Genomic DNA, 19699 nt, shown 5'->3' on the forward strand with positions numbered 1-19699 from the left:
CGTGCTCTCGCAGAGCAGCCAGGGCTGCCAGCATCCCACATGGAACAGTGCTGGAAGGGAAGGGGTCAGGGCGGAAAGCCTGGGAGGAGGGTGCACAGCATAATGCTCCATTCACCGGGCACCCACCCCAAAATGCACCCACACGCTTTGCTGCTGCTCCTGGAGCTGGAACACGCCTCCCACGGGGACTCAGCTCCCAGCACGGGTGCAATTTTTCCTCCATTATGAGCAATTTTAGGATTGTCAGTGACTGCTGGAGGAAGTGAGTGTGAGCGAGCTCAGACCAGCCCAAGCTCTGACCCATACTCCTCCTCCCCCTGCCCACAGCCCCCACCTCATTCCTCCTGCACCTGCAGACTCCCACACACAGCTCAGGTAGTTTTCTTTATCCAACCCATAACATTCTGAATTAAATTCCCTAAATCTCCACGATCCAGCCAGCAAACACGGGTTTGGAGAAGCTTTCCATACCCAGGGAGCTGAAGATGCCACAGCCACCCCAGAGCTCCAGCGAGGTCCTCCCTGCCCACGGGACCCCATCTCTGCCCTTCCCCACGCTCCTGCACACCACATTCCCATTTCCATCCCGTATTTCCCAGCCCTGTCCGTCTGTCCTGGACACAGCAGCTGCTATTCCCTGCCTGGCCAGGTAGATGGTGCTCAGCCGGCACCAAGCGGGAATTCATCGGCGCTGGAAGAATTCCGCTGCCTCGGATGAAGCCAGTAGTTCAGCAGAGATTTTCAGTGATGGCTGAGGAAGGTCCTGCTCCAGCCCCAAATTAACCCAGACCCAGCTATCCCAGACTTTCACCTTTCACTTCAGGCTGGGAGGTGGTGGATAAACTGCTGCAAACATTTCATCACAACCACTGCTTTCCCAGCTCCCATTCTCTGCTGGAAACTCACTCTGATGACATTTTGCCCCACACCTTCCACCAGTTCCCCTCACACAGCTCCCACAAAACCAAAACACAGCAAAGCCCAGAGGAGCAGGAAACAATTTTCCCGTTTTTCCCCCATAAAGTCAGGGGGATGGGGGTCAGGTGGGACCCACAGGGCCCCTCATCCTGCCGGAAGCTTCCAGGCACAAGCAGCAGGGGGAGGGGGTGTCCAGCCTTTCCATCCCATCACCCCAGGGTCACCCTCCCCAGCCAGGCCGGATGTAGGATGTCTAATATTTCTCCAGATCTGTTTTAGCACTCACACCATCTTGGGAGCAGGAAGCTTAAGCCATTTCCTGCAAGGCATTGCTCTGCCCTTCAAATATTTTCAGCCTCGGTGCAAACTGTTTTAAAACTGAGCCTGGCAGCTGGAAGTGTGAGATCAGAGGAGGGGCTTGTCCAGGGAAAATTCAGTTTGTGAAACCTATCCAGCCCCTGCTGCTGCAGAGCAGCAAAATAAATATTGCTGTGGACAATAAAAGAGAGCAATCAATCTTGCATGTCTGAAAATTGAGAAGGAAAAGCAGAAACTCCAAACAATGTTCTCTGTGCTTCTCCCAAGGGACACAACACTGGTCCCCAGCAGAAAGCCACAGACATGTCCCCCCCTTGTCTCCACAGCCACAATTTGAAGCTTTCCCAGCTTTGCTCTTTCTGTGGAGCCCAAATCATGGCTTTGGTTTTCTTGCCCTTCAAACGACTGCCCCATAAATAATGTGTCCCACACATGGGCTGAAATAACCCCAAAGAGACCCTTCCTGCTTCTCCAAGTGGAGCAGAAGACAAATGCTCATTCCCTGAAGCTCTGCAGAAGAATTCTGGGCAGTGCCAGGGCAGAGCTGGAAACCCCACAGACCCCCCAGGCCAGCAGAGCTCAGCCCCATGCCCACGTCCCCACAGCACCCTCAGGCAAGGATGGGGACAGAGGGATGGCAGCTCACCTCCTGCTGCTGTCCCTGGCTGCTCCAGCTCTCTCACCATGAGCACTCGTTATCTCCTCTCAGTTCTTCTCCAGGTGACACGCAGGGACACGGGGAAGCAAAGCCATGCCCCGAGGCCCACGCAAAGGGCTCTGCTTCCCCTGAGCTCCCACTCGCAGGGCTGCTCCTTCCCAAGACTTTTCTGTCCAGGAACCAAAGCCACGAAGCAGAAAGGAAACTCCAGAGCTGCTCCAGGGCCCTGCAGGAACCCTTCACCTCCCAACCTCAGGGCGTGCACTCCTGGGCTGTAAATAAACTTTTATTTACTACACAAAGTAGGGCAAGGAGGACTGTTTCCCTGAGGAATGGTGGGAGGAACATCAGTGTTATGGCAGCATCTCAGATTTCATCTGACTCCACAAAGCAGTTCCTGGAGACCTCGGCAGGAGCCACACAGGGCACAGCAACACCTCAGCAGTGGCCACATCCCACCCAAATCCTGACTGCCCTATCGCTGCCAGGTCAAACAGGAAACCCTCAGGGGCACAGATCTGCCCAGCCACCCTACACCCAGCACTGCCAGGCCTGGAGAGAACAGGGCTGGAGCAAATTCACCTCCTGCATCCCACAGAGCAACACACAGCCGAGGTCCAGCCTCGGACCGTGACGGGTTCACTGCTGCCTCCCAGGACCACCCACACCCCTCATGTGCTGCCTTATCAAGGTTCCCATCACATCTCAGAGCACTGAACTACCCAAAGCCAGGCCATCATCCTCAGCACTCAACTGCATCCTCTCATCTTCTCCAAGGCCACCAAAAGGGGTGGACAGGGGGTCTCGGGGGCGGTGTGACCCCGGGGAGGGCCCCAGCAGTGAACTTGGCCTCCCACTTCCACCCCGTTTATCTGCACGCTGGGATGCAGGAGGAAGCAAGTTCAGCCAGAGTTTGTCCAAACAATTATGTTTTATCAGAAAAGCTGCTCAGATCTACTCTTTTTTTCCCAGGACATATCTGGACAATTCCAAGGTAATCTCCATTCTCCATCCAGCCTGCACCAGATGGAAGCAGGGGAAGAGGACATGAGGCAAAGAGCATCCAAACACTCCTGCTCCTCCCTCAGTGCCAGCAGCCTCCAACACTCATCAATCAGGAGGCACAATCCGTCCCACATTTGCTCCCCACACATCCAAAGTCTGCCTTCCAAATCCTTATTTCCTCTTCAAACTATGGGTTTTTCAAATTTAGGAGCGAGCAAGGCAGACTGGCAAGGTTTGGATGCAGAAAACACCTGATAGATCCCTTTCCTCCAGGACAGCTCAGGACCTCCCTCTGTAGAGCCACTCCAGTGACCTGGGCAGTGGCTTCTCCCACCCTGCACAATCCCACAGCAGCTCTGCAAGCAGGACCAGCTAATTCCTAATCACCAGCTGAACCTGGAAGAAGAAAGAGCCCAATGCAAGGACTGAACCTGGCATCTTGCAACATCCACCAGCTCCCTGTTACAAAAGGAGAAGCTGGAGTGGGCAGAGGGATTCCTCCAAGACAACGAAGGAGTGGACACCAAAGGCTCTTGTGCCATACAAACTTTGCCACGTCCTCAGTGTTTTTCTGGCTCTTGGTCCATAATTTTCACTGCAGATGGAGTTGTCAGTGAGTGCCCTGATGTATCTCGCATGGGATGGAGCACGAGCCTGCACATTTGTACTTTCAGAGACTGAAACCAGGAACTCATCCTGTACCTCCACAAGCTTCAGAGGAGGGTCCAGAGCATACCAACTCCTCAGTGCATCAGCAGGGAACAGCACAAGCTCCCAGATCAGAGCAAATGCCTGGCAGAGCGAGCAAACTTCCCCATCCAGAGTCATAACACACAGGGGAAGCAAACACAGGCAGGGGCTCCAGCCCCAGCTGGGTAGGGCAGTTCCTGTGATGTCCCTCCAGATCTACCCAGCCCACACAAAACACACCCCAGGTGCATTTGAGCTGGAGTTGAAAGCAATGCCCTAAAATTCAAAACTTGTGAGTTACCACACAGCTGTGCCTGAGAAAGCTCTTTTCAGGAGATTCCATATCATTAACTTTTATCACTGCTCTCTCCACATCCTTTTGGATTCCCATCTAATCTTCTTATTCTGAGATCTCCACAAGCTTTTCTTTGAAAGAGGGAAGGAATGCCTGTCCCACTCCATGTGCAGCATGGTGGGGAAAAGGGGGAAGGCAGAGCCACCATAAAAAGTTAAAGTACTATGGATAAGCATCAAAGAAAAGCTTGACACACACACACTTCAGCAAATGATCATCCACAGCAACAGAACAACCTGACCCAAGGGGACCAGGCTGGCTGTGGGGGCTCTCAAGCACTCATGAGAACGAGGGATTAATGCCCTACCCAGTTCTGTGCTGCTGCAAATCCCTTTTCACCTCCATCTCTGACTGTGGGAGTAATAGAGAAGAACACCTGGGAAAGACCACCTGACTCAGACAAACCCTGGACATCTCAAGGGTTGAAAAGCTAAACATAAATCCAAGGTTATGTTCATATTTGACAGAGCATCATCAACCTCTGAACTTCAAGGTGTAGAAAAATGTTTCATTTCAGCCATCCTTCATTCCTGTTGGACAAATGGCCTTTGCCATGCAAAAACCAGCCTACAGCTTCCACACAGAACAAACTGCACATGACACAAACCCAGCAACCCCAAATGCCCACACTGTCACTCCTGGGCTGGCACAGCAACCTTAAATGGTTTGTTAAAATTATTTGCTTTTCATAAATGCATAAACATCTGCAAAGTTTCGTTGTTTGCAGAATATTTTGGACCAGGCCCTTGGGTCCAGCTTTGTCTCCCGGCGTTACCTTCGTGCCAAGATAAACCAAAATTATTCAAGAGGGTGAAGTATCGATTCATGTGACCCTACAGAAACCCTGGGAACTTCTGTGCAGAGACCAGTTCAGAAGATCAATGAAATGAGTGACCCAAATTTAACCAACCCAAAGGAAAGCAGCTCTCTCCTCACATCCCTCCTTTAAAACCTCGAACAGATGTAAGAAAAACTGGGCCCAAAGAAGTCTGAGCACAGGCTGCAATCCAAGACCAGCTGCTTTTTCCATTTATAGCCACCTTCATTTCAGCTTCACCACAGCATTTTGGACAATGTAGAAGTGTCTCTGTGTCTGTTTGTTTGCTGGAGGAGTGTAAAGAACACAACTGCCTTGCTGTCAACTTATCTTTTTTTGCTCACAACAACGTTTGATCTTCTCAAAACAAAGTTATCTCTCTATAATCTCAACTCAGTCCTCTGCCAGAGTTTATGGAGTTGGCACTGCACCCAGCCTATGGTGTCCCTTCAACCACTGGCCAACAGAAACATCTCAGGCAGGGACAGCAGTCTAGAAATAGCTTAAAAGAGAGCAATTCCTTAATTACAGAAGGTTCATCACCATTGCCATCGCTTCCCTCCCCCAGCAGACAGCAGAGAAGTCACAAAACCAGCGGCCAGGCCTTACTGCAGGAGATCAAAGCAAACTCTTTGTTTTATCTTGGCCGAGATAACGGATTTTATTTGTCTTATCAGCCTGTAGGATGATTAACCTAAATGTGAGAAAGCTGGAGGATCCAAAGGAGCTGAAGGGTGGGGAGCATGTTCCCCCAGCACGACTGCCACGGGCTGCAGACATGCAAATACCACAGGATAAACAGAGAAACTCTTGGGCCTGGTCCCTACATGCTCCCCTCAGCCAGGGCTGCGTTTCCCTCTGCCTTTCAGCACCACTTGGATGAACACAAAGCCCACGGCAGGCGGGAGCTCTCACCCCTTTCTCAGCCAGCAAAGGCACCTCTGTCCAGGGGCTGCCCCAGTTTTCACCACAGAGGGGAGTCAAAGGTTCCTGAGGGTGCTCAGGGCTCTCACCCTGGAGCACTTGAGCCCCAGCCAGGGCACCCTGCAGTCGGTCACCTTCTGTCTGGAACAGGAGGCTCTGACCTCTACAGACACAGGTTCACCCCTGGATCCCTCCTGCAAGGTTCAGGAGGTGAGGAGATGGCATGGACACACAGCCTCGCCCACAGACCCACCCCAGCCATGGAAGAGGCTGGCAGGTCATTAAGGCCAGGGCCAGGGTCACTCTGCAGCTCAGCATGGAATCACAGACTGGTTTGGGTAGGAAGGGACCTTAGAGACCACACAGTGTCACCCCTGCCATGGCAGGGACACCTTCCACCATCCCAGGCTGCTCCAAGCCCCGTCCAGCCTGGCCTTGGACACTTTCAGGGATCCAGGGGCAGCCACAGCTGCTCTGTGCACCTTATGCCAGGGCCTCAATACCCTCACAGGGAAGAATTTAATCCCAATATCCCATTTAATGGCAGTGGGAATCCATTCTCCTTGTCCTGTCCCTCCATCCCTTGTCCCCAGTCCCTCTCCAGCTCTCCTGGAGCCCCTTCAAGCCCTGCAAGGGGCCCTGAGCTCTCCCTGGAGCCTTTTCTTCTGGTGAGCACCCCCAGCTCTCCCAGCCTGGCTCCAGAGCAGAGGGGCTCCAGCCCTTGGAGCATCTCCACGGCCTCCTCTGGGCTCTCTCCAGCAGCTCCAGGTCCCTCTGATGTTGGATGCAGCATCCCCAGCTTTGCCCTCTCCTGGTCCCAGACATGATGTGTGGCAGAGGAAGGAAGTGGGAACCGTGGTGTTTCCTGTGGGAAACTATCCCTTTGCATAATGAAGCTGCACTGGGGAGGTCACTGCTTTTCCTATGGGCCCTCAGGGACTTCCAGCAAGGCAAACAAACCCTCCTGGGTCTGGCTGGCTGCAGTGGACATCTCCTGGGGTGTATCCTGCCCAGCTGGAGCTTCCACATGGGACAGCACCCACACAACAACCCCCAGGCAAAGGGGCACACGTGTGTGCCAGTGTGAGCCGAGATGAACACAACCCACTGAGCTTGGGGACATTCCTGGGACACAGAGACATGCAGCACCACCACAGCCACGTCACCCAGTGCCCATATTACACCCCAAAACACAGCCCAAAACACAGCCCAAAACAGCCCAAAACACAGCCCAAAACAGCCCAAAACACAGCCCAAAACACAACCAAAGCACAGCCCAAAACACAGCCCAAAACACAGCCCAAAACACAACCAAAACACAGCCCAAAACACAACCAAAACACAGCCCAAACCAGCCCAAAACACAGCCCAAAACACAACCAAAACACAGCCCAAAACACTACCAAAACACAGCCCAAACCAGCCCAAAACACAACCAAAACACAGCCCAAAACACAGCCCAAAACACAGCCCAAAACAGCCCAAAACACAGCCCAAAACAGCCCAAAACACAGCCCAAAACACAGCCCAAAACACAACCAAAACACAGCCCAAAACACAGCCCAAAACAGCCCAAAACACAGCCCAAAACACAGCCCAAAACACAGCCCAGAACAGCCCAAAACACAACCAAAACACAGCCCAAAACACAACCAAAACACAGCCCAAACCAGCCCAAAACACAGCCCAAAACACAACCAAAACACAGCCCAAAACAGCCCAAAACACAGCCCAGAACAGCCCAAAACACAGCCCAAAACACAGCCCAAAACAGCCCAAAACACAACCAAAACACAGCCCAAAACACAGCCTGAAAAACAGCCCAAAACACAGCCCAAAACACAGGCCAAACACAGGCCAAAACACAGCCCAAAACAGCCCAAAACACAACAAAAACACAACCAAAACACAGCCCAAAATACAACCAAAACACAGCCCAAAACACCCCCAAAACAGCCCAAAACAGCCCAAAACACAACCAAAACACAGCCCAAAACACAGCCCAAAACACAGCCCAAAACACAGCCCAAAACACAACAAAACCACAACCAAAACACAGCCCAAAACACAACAAAACCACAACCAAAACACAGCCCAAAACACAGCCCAAAACACAACAAAACCACAACCAAAACACAGCCCAAAACACAGCCCAAAACACAGCCCAAAACACAGCCCAAAACACAGCCCAAAACACAACAAAAACACAGCCCAAAACAGCCCAAAACACAGCCCAAAACACAACAAAACCACAACCAAAACACAGCCCAAAACACAACCAAAACACAGCCCAAAACACAGCCCAAAACACAGCCCAAAACACAGGCCAAAACACAGCCCAAAACACAGCCCAAAACACAACAAAAACACAGCCCAAAACAGCCCAAAACACAGCCCAAAACACAACAAAACCACAACCAAAACACAGCCCAAAACACAGCCCAAAACACAACAAAACCACAACCAAAACACAGCCCAAAACACAGCCCAAAACACAGCCCAAAACACAGCCCAAAACACAGCTCGAAACACAGCAAGGGGCACACGCAGGGAGGGGGATCAGGCAGTGCCCTCCCCATGCACACGGTGTCCTGGATCTCCTGGATCAGGCAGTGTCTCTGTGATGGGACACATTCCTCTCCCCCACACATGCTCCCGCTCTTCCTTCCAAGTCACAGGCACTGCAGGTCTAGATTTTTCCAGATTATCTCATTTTTGGCACCTGCATTCACACGGTTCACAAACCGAGACTCAGCGTTTCCCACTCAGCCTCTCCATTCCTGGGCTGTAGGAATTTTCCCATTAAAAATAATACAAGAACAAAAAAAGACTGCCCATAACCTAGCCCGAATCTGTCAGCTGGTTGTGGAGGAAACATTTCCCTACAGCTTTAATCTCTTTGTACTGTTAGAGAGCTGGAAAGGGTGACTCACTGCATCTCCACTCAGCCCTGGGTTCTCCATCCCAGGGAGCCTTGCTGTGTTTGTCCAAATCCCTATAACCCCTGCAGCCCCACACCTGGTGTCACCTTAGCAGCACAGGACAGGAGAAAAGCCACCCCAAGGCTTGTGTGGCTTCACTTCTCCATCCCCATGGCAGGATTGGGGCTTGAAACTTGTGGGAGGGCACCAGGCTGCAGCCCCCACCACGACTTCCCAGCACACAGCAACAGGTCTTGGCTTTCACAGGGATTTCAGTGGATCTCAATGTTTCCTTCTTTCTATTTTTAAGTATTTTTTTTTATTGTTTAAATTTTAACCCAGCTCTATGTGAGCTCTAAAGCGAAGTCTTTCCATAAGGGTTCTAGCTGGAAAAAAGAGTAGAAACAGTTGAATTGCTTTGCTCTCCTGGTGTTGCCCTGCTTGTTGTGCAGCAAAATAAATGGGGGGACCCTGATGAGTTTTAGGGTGCACCTGGCACCCTGTGTGGCTGTCCCAAAGGGGCCATGGGACAAAAACTCCAATGAAGCTGAAAGCTCAGAGATGTTCAGACTGTTTTGCATAGACCCAGGTTGGGACACAGAGGAAGGTCACATCCCTGTTTTAGGTGAATGTTCCCGTTTTTCATAATATCTGCCTTGATTTATCTAAACAAACTCCAGAGGATTCTTGCCATGAAGGCCCACAGAGCAGGAGCAGTGGTGGGACAGAGCCTGAATCGCTGGCTGAGTGCTGTCCCCAGCGCCAGGGCAACCACAGCAGCTGGTGAGGAGACAAACAGGAGCATCAGAACAATCCAGCTTTTGCTTCTCATCTGGGAGTGCTTCCAATCCATCCCCTGAGATCCCAGAACTGAGCCTTCACCCAGCACCGAGCCATCGACGGACTGGGGGAATTAGAAACAGACTATTAAACCAAAATGGAAACCATTCACTTTTCTGGGGCCAGCAATGCCTTCCTCGCTCTCCAAGCCCAACCACCAGACTTTGCAAGGAACAAGAGAAGGCCAAGATGTTCAACCACACAAGCACAGTGCCAGGGATGAGAAGCACAGTGGAATGGGATGCTGTGGCAGGATCACCCATGACAGATTTGATGTGGCTTTTCCTGAGGATTCTCCTGTCCCTCATCCAGCTCCCGAGGATCCCACGAGATCCCTCCATTGCAAAGGGCAGGTGGGTCTCTCTGGATGAAGTTCCCTGATCCTCTCCTCAGAGGGATGAACCATCTCCTGCCACACTGGCACCACAGCCCTGCTGAGAGCTGCCCTGCCAGCACAGGGCAGGAACATCCTCCTCTGCCAGCTCCATCCCAGCCCAGTGCTCTGGGCCTGGGAGTGCCCACAGCCCGGGAGAGGTCACCCCCACCCACTCACATTTGGATATTCACATTTGGCGAGTCCTGCACAGCAAGGACAGCCTCCCACAGTGCCCAAGGCTGCGGGTTCAGAAACAGCCCTTCCCCTCACATTGTTTTTAAGGCTATTTTTAATTGTTTGTGCCTCTTTCTGCACTCTGCATGTCCTTCCCTTGCCTGCACCCACTGCACAGCCCAGCTCACACATTGCTCTGGCAATCCACACCACCTGGTCATCCCACTGCATCTCCTTGTCCCAGCTGGGGAGCACCAGCCACACAAAATCTCCACTGGAGATTTTGGGGACACAAAATCCACCTTTGCGGTGGCACATCCCACAGGGATGGGTGCCTCTGTCCCATCTCTCTGTCACTAATGGCCCAGTTCAATGTTATAGCAGCACAAACAAAGCAGATGCTCCCCAGGGAGTGTAAAAGAGCCCAAAGACTCAGACAGGGAGAACACTGATGGGGAGGAATATTTCTTAATTTCTTATTTTCCCCATTAAACACCTCCTGCTCTCCTCACACCTCGGGAAGCCCAGCTCTGGAGCGGGCTCAGATACCCTAATGAAGTTCAGCACTGAAATTACTCCTTTCCTCTGTGGTTTGTTCTGAGCTGCCAAGCTCCCTGTGACTGTTATTCTCCTCTGACCGGCCCCTTCCTGCACAACACGCTCTCCTGCATACCTTCAGCAGCAGGCCAAGGCAGCTGAGCCTGACAGCTGGGGAAGGCAAGTCCCAGCACAGGAGTGAGGGCAGCTGGAGGCAGCTGCCTGCATCCCTGCTCAGCTGTTTGTGCTGCAGAGCCACCAGCAACGGGATCCAGGGGTGTCCAGTGCTCCAGGAGCATCTCCTGCTGACCCAGACCCTGGAGCAGGAGCTGCCACACGTTGTCTCTGCTGCAGGCACCAGAGAGGCAGCGTCCTCCTTTGGGGGTTGTGGTGGGGCCAGAGCTGCAGTGGAGCTGGTGAGCACTGACAATGAGCCTGCACCCATCCTGGGGCATCCCGAGGGTCCCTGTGCAGCCCCCCCAGATCTCTCTGTGCTCTTGCACCAGCAACAAGGAGAGAGGCCACGCACCTGCCCAGCATCACCTTAGGGTGGGTGTTGTGGACCAAGGGGAGGAGCATCCCAAAATGGGGTCCTGTGTGACCAGGGCTACCTCAAGTCATGGCAATGGAGGATCAGGAAGGGGACATGTGCTCTGGCAGTGACCCTGGGCTGTAGCCTTGTGCTGACACCCAGGGAAAAGGAGACAGCCCTCACGACCCCTCCAGCTTTGTCTTCTGGCTCTTTGTGGCAGTGGGGTTGGATCTAGATGATCTTTAGGGTCCCTTCCAAGCCAAACCATTCTGAGATGATTCTTGGAGACATTTGGACTGAAAGCCCCTTTTGTACCAGACCCAGGCTGGCTCGTGCTGCAGGGCAGACTCAGACAGCTGGGCTCAGGGGTAACACTCATCCCAGCAGCTGTCCCCCCTCTCCCCTCCCTGGGCAGCTGCAGGATTCAGCAGCTCAGCCAGCCCTCTGCTCTTAAAGTGCCCAACCAGCCGTGGGCTTCAGAGCTTGGGACCCTCAGAGCAGCCCAGACCCAGCAGGACCAGGCTGAGCACCCACCCACAGGGCAGGATGGGCCTCCTGGGCACCACACACAGCAGCTGGGGGTGACAGGGGGCTCACACAAACCCCATCCTTGGGGCTGGGGCTCAGAGCTCGGCTGTGCCCAGCTGGAGATGGCCCAGCTGAGAAAAGCCACACCTACAGCAGGCACAGTAAGAAAAAAACACTTTCTGATATCAGCTTCTCTGCTGCCTCCTGTCTTGGTTTCACACCAGCACACACCACAGCCTGGCCTCTCTGCAGGGCCTGACCACAGGGCTGCACCCAGGAGAGGGGATGGAACCCCTGGTCCAGCTCCAGGGCCAGGCATGGACCTCCCAGGTCAGCTCAGCCACCCCACCCCATCCCACAGCCCCCAGGGAGAGGCACAGGGTGGGGAGGGAGGGGGTGCCCGATCCAACAACTGGATCCCTCACAGGATCATGGGGGATGGAGAATGGAAAAGTAATTAACAGGTCTGAAAGGAAAATCTCTGAAACATTATGGAGAATAAATGACAGCTGGTAAGGGAGGGAAGCTGGCTTTAATATGGAACTAATTGAAAACAAGATAGGGCTAATATAAGCCAGGTCTCCAGTTTAATAGTGGCTCTGGTCCATGATGTTATTAGACTTTGTCTCCAAGGTCAAAAATCCCTGACTTCTGCTAATGAAGAGGCGGTTCCTGCCCCAGAACCATAAACAACACCACCAAACAACAATATCCCAACACCACTTCCAGAGCCAGCACCTCTCCCGCACCTCGGAGCCCTGCCAGGGTCTGTGGGTGTGCAGGCAGGGCCTGAGCTGGCAGAACTGTCATTTCCCAGCACCCAGGCTTTTGGCATTTCCTTTTTTCTTTCCTTCTAGACTGGACAGAATTTCTGATTGAACCCGACAGCTCCTTCAGGCAGGATAAGCCCAAGGGTACCAGCTCTGCGTGTGGACACACGTGAGCACAGAGCTCAGAGCAGCCTCCAGAGGCATCACCACAGGAGCTGAGAGAGCAGCAGGCAGCACTCGGCATCTCCCGTGGGACACCGAGGCAGTGACCAGCCCGAGCCTCAGCCAGGCCTGCACTCACCTTCTTCCCTCTTGGGCAGGCTCTCCACGGGCAGCGGCTGCGGTTTGGGCTCTGCCTGCTGGGGCTGGGCGTGCTCGGAGCTCTCCGCTGGCCGTGTGGCCTCAGCAGCCTTGGCCTGGATGTCCAGGCGCCGGGGCGCGGCGTCGGGCGCGGCGGCACTGGCGGGCTCGGCTCTGCGCTGCGGCAGCTCGGGGATCTTGGAGGCCGGCGCCCCCGCCCGCCGCAGCCCCGGCTCCTGGGGCTTGCCCAGCGTGATCTCAGTCCTCCTGGCCGCGGGCTCGGGGGGTTTGTGCCCCACATCTGCTCGCTTGAGGCCGAACCGCGACAAGCCCGAGGTGGAGTTCTCCACCTGCTTGGATGAGATGTCAATGGAGATTTCTGTTCTTCTGGACACCGGCTCGGGCAGTTTGGGTCCGGAGAGCTCCACTCTCCTCAGAGGGGGCTTGGGGGACCTTTGGACTGTGGGCTCCGCATGGCGGGCGGACGGCTCCGAATTCCGGGCGCCGAGTTCCTGAAACTTCTGCGTGGAGCTGGACACGGTGGACCTGAGGAGGGTGTTCGGGGCCCGTCTTTGTGGGGTGGAGGAATTTGAAGACTGATCTACCTCCTCGACCTCAAAGGATCTTTTCAGAGCTGAAAAACATGAAAAGTGGTTCAGGATTTAGTGACCATCCACCTGAGTGTCTCCAGAGATGCTTACAGACACTGCACAAGGCTCATAACTCCATTTCTGCTCCTTCATTCCAGGATTTGTAAGCCATTTAAGCAGCTGGGGATTAAAGGCCCTGCCTCTTCAGACACGTTAAAAACAGAGTAATAAAACAAATCAGGGCCAGGAAATTCAGCCCCAGAGCAGAAATCATCCCCACACTGCCCTCCGTCCCACACTCAGAGGGGAGCAGGGCACTGGATTTGGGGGAAGACAGAGATCTTCCAACACCTCGCTTTCCCTCTCACATCCAAGGGATGCACAGATTTTGCTGAGCACTGCCAGCAAAGTCCAAGCTGGGAACAGGAAAACAATCCAGGAGAAATCCAAACAGGAGAGCACCAAATCCACATAAATGCAGCAAGAAAACCAAAGGTGGTGGCCACAGAAGCTCTATCCTTAAAAGCAAACCTAGAGACCACATGAACCAAAGACTGAAGTGTTTTGAGCACATGTACTTGGAACCCTGATACAAGGAAAGGGACAACTGATCTCTGCTCCTTACAGGACCCAGACAGGTAAAAACGAAAGGCTGAACTCCACAGAAAGGGAATCACTGCTGGATTCCATCAAAAAGCCACAGGCTGTAAATCCCATGATCCCTGCAGAACCCCCAGGCAGGCACAGGGTCAGGGCAGGGTAAGGCACAGCCTTGGGATCCCAGAGGAGGCAAGGCTGAGCTGGTGTGGTGACAGCCACACTGCTAACAGCCAGCACAATCATTAGCAATGAGTCCACACATCCTTCACAACAACAGAACAGGAGCAGTGAGATTTAGCCTTTAAAAACCTGGGCTTGAGATCCCACAGGCCATCCAGGGAGAGACTGGAGCCCAGCCTTGCCTCCTCCTGGGAGGTCCTCCCCTCCCTGGGGTGGAGCTGGAGAGGAGCCACCATGGAAGCATCCATGTTCCAGGGCTGCTGTGACCGCCCAGGGCAGGGCCTGGGGACGTGGGGACCCTCCATCCCTCGGACACATCCGTTTGCTGGACAGGAGCCATCGGTCACTGCTGGCTCCAGCCGGTGGGACAGGAGGGGACCCAGCCACGTGGCAGCTCCGCTCCAACACCGCTGACACCAGCAGATGTCACCTCTGTCCTGGCAGCAGGGGCTGGGACAGCCACGCTGACATCCCCTGGCAGCAGCACAGGGAACCCAGAGGAGATGATGAGGAAAGCAGGGCCCTGGAGCTGGGGCGCACTGGGGACACTGCCAGGGGTTAAAATGTGAGGATACAGACTTGGGGCTGCTTTCCCTTTTGGGGGAATGCCCCAAAACTCCTCACTATGAACCCCAGGCTGTAAAACCAGCCTGGATGGGCACTGAGGAGCCTGAGAGCAGGAACCAACCCAGGATGTTCTGTTTTAGTGACCTGGCAAAAGCCCCTCTGGGCTCAGGGACAGACAGACGTGAATGGACACACGCCCGTGTCCCCCAGGTGTGGGTCAGACCCCAGCATGAGAACTGCTGGGAAGCAACAGGAGTCTGGGATGGGCTGGGGTGGGGTCCCAGCTGGCATGGGCAGGGAGGGATGCACAGAGAGCTCCAACCCCAGTGTCAGCCTGATGGGGACAGCACCACATGGCCATGGAGAGAGGAAAGCACCAAAGCACAACACTCACCCCCCCTGTAAACCCAGGAAGGGTCCTCAAAGGGCGCCTCCTGACAAAATGTCTTGCGTCTCAGAAATATTCAGACAGTGGTAGAAGAAGGGAGGGAGGCAATAAAGAAAACTGAAAATGCTTTTTCTCAGATTTATCTGTTTTCTGACTTCTGTAGAGCTCTCACAGCCATGCCATCACCTGCTCACAGGGGTGGGATGCTGCCTGCAGCACTCCCTGCCCTGCAGTCTGTGCTGGCACAGCTCCTGCCCTGCAGGTCTGTGTCCAAGTCACAGCTCTCAGCATCCCCAGAAAAATTAATCCAAAAAAAGCCCCACAGTGGAAAGCTTCAGTGGAAAGTGTTTCAATGTGTTGGAACTCTCAGGTCTCCAACCCTGACCCTCCAGCCCAGGTTTTCTACAGTTTCCCTTCTCCATCACACACTTTATCCAGAAACTAACATTTCAGCTGGGCTTTTTTCCCCAAACCCCCACGTTTAAAACAATGCTCCAGCCAAGCCCAGCTTGCATTTTGCTGGAAACAAAGAGAGCGGAAGGGACGACCCGACAGGGAGCCCTGCCTGGCCTTTAGCAAAGCTGGGTGGGCAAGAGCAGCAGAGGACACAGCCCTGGCAGCTCCCTGAGGGATGGAATCACAGTTCTGTCCACGTCAGGCTCTTCAAACCTGCCTGTCACTCCTCCAGCCAGCTCAGTCTCCACCTCTTCCCTTCAACAAGCAGCCCTATAACCTCCTGAGAGATGTCTTGAGGAACAGGGTAAATGCTCTCAAGGAACCCAGCAGTGAAGGAAATGCTGGCGAGAATCTTTCTTTAATGGACATTGCCCTGGAGACCCCTCAGTGCCAAGTGGTTTGGGGATTTCTTTCTGACCTGCTAAAGAGCTTTGGATACAAACAGCTCTGCTGACCTCCAAGGGCTCCTCACATGAGCCACATCCATCATCTCCACTCCTCTGAGCCCTGCTGCCACTTCCTAAAGAAATGGTGGGTAACTCCATTGCAGTGCTGACCTACATGGCCCCTTTCTTTTGACTTTAAACCCCACAGAGTGCCCCAAGCCCAGGGTAAACCTGCCCAATGCCACCCATGTGGTCTTTCTGGAGCACAGCCAGCCCCTGTCCTTATCGAAGGATACGGACTTATGGACTGAATTACAACACCCAAAATTGGCTTTTTTCCAAGTCCTTCTGAGCTCTGTTGCAGAAAAGAGAAAAAGGTCAAAGCCCAGACACAAAGGGGTTCAAAAAGCCCGAGGCAGAGCTGCAGAACCATGAACTGAGGGGCTGGGCGAGGAACCTTCACCCCAAAGAGGGGCAGAAATGGCTCAGCACAGTTTCTGACAGCAATATCATGAGGAGCCCCAGGTCCCAGTGACATTCCCTCCCCAGCAAGGTCACTGACTTGCCTGGGAACAACCCAGGAGCTTCCTCACCCATGACTCTGCAGGATGGGGTGTCCATCTCATGCTTTCACAGGGATTTTGGTGACCAGCTTGTCCTGCTGGCACATTTGGCCACAGCCCTGAATTGAGCGTGCTCTGGAGAAGGTCAGACATGCCAGGCACGAGAAAGGAGAACTGTGACCACAAGGGTTTGCGTTTCCACCTCTGAGACAGAGCCCCCCTGCCATGAACACGATCCTCAGGAATGTCACCTTCAGCAGTGGTGGCCCTCAGAGGGACTGAGCTCCCTGCTCAGCACTGCCTCTCTCCTCCTCGCATGGGAAGAGAGAAGGACCTCAGGAAGCACAACAGCTCTCAAAAGAAGAGAAAAAAAACTTATAAATAGTGTGTCCTGCCCAGAGCCAGGAAAGGAAAGTAAACAGCCTCTGCTGCAGATGACCCTCCTCCCAGCTTCCTGCAGGGAAGTGTCCGTATTCCTCACAAAAACAGGAGCTGCAGGCAGGGCAGGGCTGTAGGGCCCCACACCCCACTGCCAGGGTCAGGGTCCCACATGGGCACTTGTGGCTATTTCTCCGTGTCCCCAAGGGCTCCTGTCACACCCCTGACAGCCTGAACAAGGTGTCCCTGCCCTGAGCAGGGCCTGGGCTGGCCAGGCTGCACAACTGTCCCCACTGTTGTACTTTGCAGGGGGTTTTGGGCACAAGCAGGGCTCCCCCAGCCCATGCCATTGTCTGGCTGGTGTTGGAGGCAGCTAGGCAGGGAAGGTGGTGCAGGAGTTGAGCACCACCCTTCCTTCTCTTCCTCTGGAGGTGCATGTGGGGCTGAGCCTGCGCTGCCTTTGGCTTGTGCTTCTTTCATCCACTTCCAGACCCATTTACACATCTCTGGCTCAATCCACCACTGCTGAAGGCAGCAGCTTTTGGGCAGGGAAAGCCCAAAATCCCCTAAAATGAGATTTCCAAGCGCTTCCCATCAGATGCAAGAGCCCACCACCATCATGTCAGGGTCAGGAACCGCTCACTGCAATGTCCCTCTGGGGACCAGACCTTTGCAAACCTCTCAAGGTCACAGTGTTTAGCTCAGCACCACCCAGCTCTGCAGGGCTGGCTTCACAAATACCACTGCTAATCCTCCTGTTGGGTGAGGAAGGCACGGGCTGTGCACAAGGACCTGGCCTCCTGAAAACCCAAACGTGCTCCATGCCAGACAGGAGCTTGGGGGTGAGAACTGTGGGCCTTCACCCTGCTCAAATGCTCCCCAAAAGCAGGCACAGGAGCTGAGAAGGAGAAAACATTGATTTTTCTTTCTATTTCATGCAGCGGTGCTGGGGGTGGCTGCACAGTGAGGCCACTGTGTCCTCCTGGTCACCCCCCAGCCAGGCACCAGCAGGTCACACACCATCAGCTACTTTAGCCATCTTTAACCATACTTTAACCATCAGTTAAAGCTGCTCTTTAGAAATCCTCTAAACTGGGGAGAGAGGGCAGAGGTCTGGTTCAAATCCCAGCAGCTCATGCAACAGCCAAGAGTCTTCCAGAGATGTCACAAGTGGCACTGGGGACTCCCACACGCACAGCTCTGGCCGAAGGAGAGTCCCTCCTTGGGAGTCCCAGGGCTGCTCAGATGCCACGAAGGGATCTGGTTCCTGCACAAGGACTGCACATCTCCCAGCTGGAAGCTCTGGAGCACGCTGCCAGCCTGGCTCCGGGCACCCTGGGGGGGTCAGCCAGGGAACAGCTGCAACATCTGCTCCTCCTCTCTTCCCTTTTTAAACACAATATCCCGCCAGCAGGCCAGGGGAGGCTTTATACAAGGAAACATCTATGCACAGAGCTCGGGAGGAGACCAAAATAAACAGCAAGGGATGCTGACTCCTCCGGGACCTGCTTCCCAGCCGGAGCCTCCAGCTCTGTCGCGGCCGCAGCGCCCAACTGCTTCCCATTAAACCCCCGGTGCCCCTGGCATGCTCTCCGTAACCCTGGGGTTACATTTGCTTGCTTGCTTAAGCACAGAGAGCTCTCCTCGGGTTTTTGGACACGTAAGAGCCCTTTGGGGCCGGGGCAGCCGGCGCCCCGTTATTTCCCACCACACAATGGCAGCGTTTGAGAGCCAGGCCTCGCTCTAAACTGCTACCAGATGGTCACCTCCTGTTCCCGGGCAGGAAAGGGGGGAGGCTGCAGCTCTCATCTTTCAAGGAACCCTTGGAAACCCAACACAGCGTTTAAAGCTTCCCAGAGCCCCCTGACAGGCAGCAGGGTGCTCGTGGAGCTTTTCTGGCCCAGGCTGAGAGCAAAGAGCGTTTGCCCACGAGGCCACCTGGGCCTGGCTTACCCAAACCTCCCCTGAGTGATGCCACTGAAGAGCTGCCACCACCCCACCAGAGATGGTGCATTGGAGTGAACTAAAGGGGGCAGAAGTAGGGTGTTCTGCACGTACATAGAGGGTATATCCCACAGCAGAAAGGGAAGGGAGCCCTGCTGCAGGGCCAGAGCAGGATATCTCTACCCCATCCTCACCAACAAGGTGCTCCCAGCTCCCCTGAGCCCCTCAGTGGGGCCAAAATCACAGGTCTGAGATGGAAAATCCCCGGTGGCGCAGGCAGCAAGCAATGCTGCACAAGCTGGCAGGATTTTGTGAGCACACACAGCTTCAAAACAGCCCGAGAAACTCAGATCCCCTCTCGCATCCACAGAAAACAAGGCAGGAAAATATAAAAGCTGATCCAAAAAGGTGATCCAACAAAAGAAAGAAGTAAGGGCTGCTGGGGCCCCTCCCTGTGCTTGTGCCAGGAGGCTTCACACCTTCCCTTTACCAAAAAACCAACCTAGCTGCACTACATATATACATATATATATAAAAAACATAGATCTGTATCTATATATCTATCTAAATCTATCTATATATTTATTTATACCTATACCTATATATCTATATCTCTGTATATCTGTAGATAGAGAGATAGATAGATAGATAGATAGATAGATATATAGATAGATAGACAGACAGATAGATAGATAGATAGAGATATATAAATAGATATAGATGGATATGTAGTGACACTGCTGTTGTACCCTCACTCCCATGCTATCCTGGGTCAGGTTATAAACAGTTTATGCCCAAATCCTCTCTCTGACTTCACAGCCTCCAAGAGAAGTTGCAGTAGATTGCCTGGTCTGCCATGAATCACATGTACAAGAAAATGCTGGCAACATGCTGTCTATGCAGGGCCTTCCTGGATGGTGTAAACAGCACCAAGGGTGAGTTCTGGTGGAAATTCGGGGATAAATGCAAGTTCAGGGCTCTGAC

General features: G+C 53.7%; 1 protein-coding gene across 6 annotated transcripts in view; it reads right to left on the bottom strand.

The window, feature by feature from the left end:
- Window positions 1-19699, bottom strand: part of SEPTIN9 (septin 9) — a 136752-nt gene that overhangs the window by 42008 nt on the left and 75045 nt on the right. For all 6 annotated transcript variants that reach the window (XM_088065446.1, XM_088065448.1, XM_014255888.2 and 3 more), the window contains one exon: window positions 12665-13297. In XM_088065446.1, the coding sequence (XP_087921572.1) occupies window positions 12665-13297 (633 nt within the window). The remainder of the gene's footprint in view (window positions 1-12664; window positions 13298-19699) is intronic.

Source organism: Pseudopodoces humilis, chromosome 21 (genome assembly GCF_049639895.1).
Source record: "Pseudopodoces humilis isolate 2021_Gansu_Grassland_sample_001 chromosome 21, ASM4963989v1, whole genome shotgun sequence".
NCBI classification, from domain to species: Eukaryota; Metazoa; Chordata; class Aves; order Passeriformes; family Paridae; genus Pseudopodoces; species Pseudopodoces humilis.